A 5613-nucleotide genomic window follows, 5' to 3' on the forward strand; every position below is an offset into this window, starting at 1 on the left:
AAGCGCGCCTCCTGGCTGAAGGCGCAGGTAGGAGCGCGCCGGCCCAGGGGCGGCACCCGGGGGGCGTGGCGGCGGGGCCCCCACGCTCCGGCTCGCTCTCCGTCTCTAGGGTGAGCTCTGTCAGCTCTTGCTTGCTTCTGAACATCGTGAGCCTTACCCCGCCCCAACTTGGTACTTGGGATTGAGCCCAGGGCCTTCGTGTTGAGCTACATCCTGAGCTCTTTAAAATTTTGGGGGGACGGGATGGCACTAATTTGCTGTGCCGGGCTGGGCTGCAATTTGCGATCCTCCTGTTTCAGCGTCCCAGAAGGCGAGAATCACAGGTGTGCGCCGCCATGTCTAGTTGGAGCCAGTTACGCCTGTTCACGTCTTCAGTTCTGTTGTCAAGCATCACACGTTCGCAAAGGGGTCTATCCCCTTAAAATGTCACCCTCCTTGCCTAGAGTTCCCATCCCTCTTCTCAGTCTTGTTACTTTTCCTTAGCCTCTATTTAGCACACTGTATGTTTTATTTACGTGTTTGTTGCTTACTATCCTAAAATTAAAGCTCTCAGAGTCCAGAAAGTTTTGTTTGGTTTCCTAATGTGTTCGCAGGTCAATGCCTGGCACATAATAAATGTTAAATAAATATTTGTCAAATTCATTCATTCATTCGTTCATTCTAAAATTACTGGACACCCAATATTCATTTATTGCCTCTGCACACCAGTTTCTCTGACATTTACTGAGCCCCGGCTTTACATTCCTTCCGTCAACATTGAACATGTTTCCTGTATATTCTCCTTGCTGTTATTAACAGCCTACTACTTAATGAACCAATATTTTTTTTTCAACAGCTTGAGGTATAATTGGCATAGAATAAGCCGCATACGTTTAAAATGCACACTTTGGCTAGTTTCACACATATACAACTATGAAACCATCGCTGCAATCAAATAATGAACATATCCATCACACCTAAAAGTTTTTCCATACCCCTTCCTGTCTCTCCTCGTCCATTTCCCCCAACCGCTCATCTGTTTTCTGTTGCTCTAGATTTGTTTGCTTTTTCCAGAGTTTTATTTAAACATAATCATACAGTATTTCTTGTCTTTTAGGGAAAGGGTCTGGCTTCTTTTACTCAGCATAATTCTGGTGAGACTCATCCATGACAGACCAACATCTTTTTATTTCTTGGTAGTATTCCATTGTGCAGGTGTACTAAACATGCCACATGATCCAGCAATTCTACTCCCAGGTATTAACCCAAGAGAAGCGAAAGCAAATATCCACGCAGAGACGGGTACAAGAATGTTGAGAGCAGCTTCATTTGCAATACCTCAAAATGCAAACATTGCCAATATCCTTTAGTAGATGAATGGATAATTAACTAGGATATATTGAACATCTGCTGTTAAATAACAAAACTTTATGGAGTGCTGATAAGTGTGCGCTTAAGCCGCTTTCCTTTAGTGAAAAAATGCAGTAAGCAATGAATACACTGAAAGTGGATCACGCTGGTGATATGCCTTGTGCAAGAGTTGGGCTTTTCCCCAGGGGCAGCAGCTAAGTCTTTGAACAAGAGTCTTCTTTGAACACTGCTCTCTTTTATACTCTCACATCTGAGACTAACTGCACTCAAATGTCTCTCTGTGAAATCTCTCTGCATCCCCTCTGTTCTGTTTCAGAACTCTTTCTTCCTTCTCTCCCCTCCAGTCTACTCCAGATTTTGTAGTGGATTGATAGCCTAAAATACAACCAACCCCCAGTTTGGACTCCAGCACTTATTACAACCCTAACTCCACATTAAAATGGGAAAGATGTAAAAAGCAGCTGTGGCATGAAAGTATCATTGGGAACAGAAAATTAGAAAAAAAAAAAAAAAAAAGGCTGGAGTTCAAAATAAATCATAACACAATATAGGCTGGCCTCAAGTCAGAGATCTCTTTTATCCTTGTAAAGGTGTTCCATGTCTGGATTGTCCTACTTACCGAGAAAAGTGATGCTCTGCAGTGTTTTTTAAATGAGTTTTATTAATGAATAGTTTCTATAAAGTAAATATTTTAAGCATACAGTTAGATGAGCTTTAACAAATGTATTTAACTCATGTATCCACCACCACAATCAAGATACAGCACCAGTTCATCATTTCAAAGTTTCTGAGACATCTGCAGTTAATTCCCTCCTGTCTGGCCCTTTGCAGCTGCTGGTCTTTGTCACTGCAGCCTTTTCTCTTCCAGAGTGCCACATAAATGGCATATACAGTGTGCAGTCTTTTGTGTCTGGCTTCTTCCACTTAGCATAGTGCTTTTGAGAACCATCCGTGTTGTACCTGTGGGCGGCAGCGGGTTCCGGGTGGCATGTCATTGTATGGACATGTCACAGTTCATTTATGCACTCACATTTGATGCACAGTTGTGTCATTGCCAGGTTGGGGCTGTTATGAATAAAACCTCTGTAAACAACCACATCCAGGTCTTTGCGTGGTTAGGTGTTTTTCTTGTATACACACTTAGGGGTAGATTTGCAAATTGTAGATAAGTGTGCACTTAATTTTATCAGAAACAGTCAAACCGTTTCTTAAGTGGTTTCACCATTTTGGCTTCTCACTCCTGCCCATCCCTTGTCCCCCAGCAATGTGTAAGAGCTCTGTTTACTTCAGATCCTCTCCAGTGTTTAGTGTGGTTAGTCTTTTTGACTTTAGTTCTACTGGAGATGTACAGGGGCATCACAGTGAAGCCTTAATTTACACTTACACAGGACTAATGATATTGAGCATCTTTTCACGTATGTATTTGTCCTTTACATACAATCTTGGGTAAAGTATGTATTGTTCAGGTAAATTTTTACCCGAAACATATCAGCAAGTTCTCAAAAGTCCCTGGGTATCCTCCCTATAGCAAAGACAGGTTAGAAAGCTGTGTGTTGTTTTATTTTATTTTATTTTTGTCTTTTTGAGACAGGGTCTCAGTATGCAGTTCAGGCTGGCCTTGAGCTCACTTTGTAGCCCAAGCTGGTCTCAAACTCCCAATGATCCTCCTGCCTCAGCCTCCAGCGTGCTGGGATTACAGGCATGGGCCACCCCCCCAGCTGTGTTTATTTTAAATAATTAAATAATTTTGCAAAATGAGCCAAGGCATTGAGAGTTCAAAAATTCACCCCATGCCCTAGATATAATTGAATTTCAGGAGAATGAAGGGAGCTCAGAGATAACACAGGTTGGTTACTCTTTAGCACAGTGCTTCTTAGGGAAAGAGGTCACAGTTTGTGAAGGCAACATACAGGTGCAAAATTTGGTGTATGACTTCACTGAGGGTTTGGACTCCTAAAAGCCACACTATGAACTCATGTTAAATCTTGCCCTGATAGGTATGGTGGTACATGCCTGTAATAGTAGGCTGAGGCAGAAGGATTGCAAACCCAAGCCTAAACCCAGCCTGTGCAGTTTAGCCACTTAGGGAGACCTTACTTTAAAGGGAAAATGGCTGGGGATGTCGTTGGGGGAAGACCCTGGGGTTAATCTGCATTACCACAAAACAAAGAAACAGAAACCTATTTTGCGGAAAGCACACATCCTGGGACCAAAGAAGACAGTTTTCAAAATGGACGGGACTCGAGTCAAAGGCATTCTTCCTCAGCAAAAACAGGTTCATCTTTTCATCTTTGGACAGTAGGGGCAGGGGCCAGGAGGGCAGGGCTCTACCCTTCAGGAGAGGCGGGGTCACATTTCCTATCCAGAAGGCCGGGAAGGGGCCATGAGCGCTCTGCTCGGGTGGTTTCTGCTTGGCAGACAATGTGGACGGACAGTAAGCTGGTGGTTATGGTGGCTGTGCAGAGACTTCAGGAGCGGGAAGCTCTCCTGGGAAGGGAGCGCAAATCAAGGCCCAGGTGTGGGAAGGAAATGGCCCTGTTGCCAGCTTACCTGCGCTGAGAAAGATGGCAGTATTTCCAGCGGAAGCCCTCCTTCTGAAACCCTTCATAGACTTTTAGCCACACCCAGGGAGCCTGTTCATTTGGAGAGAACCACATCAAAGGCAAACACTGACCCCTATGCTGGGCAGAGGGGTCCAGTGGACTCTGCCCTCCCATTCTTCCTCCTACCGGTTCAGCAAGCACCATTTAGGAGAATGAGACGTTGCGAAGGAGGATGAGAAGTTTCGAGAACGTAATTGTAGGTCTTTTTTCCCTTACCAGATAGGTTTTCTTTGATCTTTGCGATACAGTCCAAGAAGGAGACGCTCTTCATCCTGCCTCTCAGAGCCTTACACTTTATAGCTACTAGGAAACATTGCAAATGTCCTTTCCAGAATTTTGAGTGGCAGTCTGAGAGACCTCTGAGTGCTCACTTCCCATCTGAATTCATCTGTTTCCAATATACATTGTTCCAATACACACCATTTCCAATATGTACTGTTATATATATCCAATACACATTGTTTCTATATTATTTCCAAATGGAAATACAAAACTCTCTAAATGAACTACAGGGACTTGATTATGGCATAATTCAATTACTCTCCCTTCCTCCAAGCTACCACCTCAAAGTGATTTCTCCTGTAGCTGATGTTCCAGGTCACTTTCTTTTTTTCTCAGGTATATTTTGGTGGAATCATGGAAAATCATTCTGCATCTCAACTCCCCTGTGAACTGCTTGAAAAGAGTTCACATTTTATTCATCTTCATTCTCTGAGATATTTAATTACAAATGATTTTTGCGGTATTCCTTTTTGAAGCGCAACAGCAGGTTCAAAGTTGTTGCACATACGGATGAAATCCAGGCTCATGGGTGCTTTTTGCTTAAGTGAGGTCAGGAAAAATAGATCCACAACAAAAGGAATCTTTGGATAGATCTATTTTTAGTTAATCGTTAACCTCATAATTGCTCCCTGTCTCATCAGCTATTGCCTCATGAACAAATGCAGAGAAATTTCTAGACAACTGCATTTGTTTTAACTGAGTAAGGAAAAAAGGAAAAACAAAACACAAAACAAAGGGGAGAGACTGCCGGAGCCCCGCTAAAGTTCAGGCCCTGGTAAAGCTATGGATGTGCTGATCAAGCAAAACCCCCTAAGCTGCCCACAAAGGCCTCCAAGGTGAGTCAGCTGAAAGAGACTAATCCCCAGAAGGGACTGATCACTGAAGCTTTAGAGGCCGCGTAGCCACCGCACAGTAGAAAACGGGATAATGAGAGTTTAAAGCGATGTTGTGCACAGAAAGGTCACGGAATCAGCAGGGTAAGGTCTTGACTATCTAAGAGGTCATCTTCACCCTCTTGTAAGTTGTAGGCCATTCATACCATTCAGCCTTAGACAGGGTCCCAAATAAGGATGACTCCAGGGATGTGAACGTTAGGAGTTGCCAGTAGGCTTAGAAGACCAGGGTTGAGTGGGAGAACAAGGTGGGGTAACTAGCACTTTAAATAAGGTAATCAACTACAATTTTACGATTCTGTAATAGTCAATAAGCCTGCTGGTACAAAAATTATATTATGATAGTTGCTATGGGTGAGGAAATGAGAAGAACCCATGTGGAAGGTAACAAGTATAGATTCGCTGCTCTAAAATCAAAGAAGCAGATAGTAGCCAAGGATTGTGTGTTCAGGTTGGAAGCTTGTAACACACATAGGATCATTATG

The 5613-nt window shown here is 43.3% G+C and overlaps 1 protein-coding gene across 1 annotated transcript; it reads left to right on the forward strand.

Moving 5' to 3' along the window:
- Window positions 1-614, forward strand: LOC106148308 (translation initiation factor IF-2-like; the record flags this gene model as incomplete). Its single annotated transcript, XM_013513269.1, is given in 2 exon segments — window positions 1-27; window positions 300-614. Coding segments are annotated over 2 exon segments (150 nt in total), but the record flags the coding sequence as incomplete, so codon positions are not given.
- Between the last annotated feature and the right edge of the window lie 4999 nt (window positions 615-5613).

This window comes from Chinchilla lanigera, unplaced genomic scaffold (assembly GCF_000276665.1).
Source record: "Chinchilla lanigera isolate Chin_1 unplaced genomic scaffold, ChiLan1.0 scaffold00018, whole genome shotgun sequence".
Taxonomy (NCBI): Eukaryota; Metazoa; Chordata; class Mammalia; order Rodentia; family Chinchillidae; genus Chinchilla; species Chinchilla lanigera.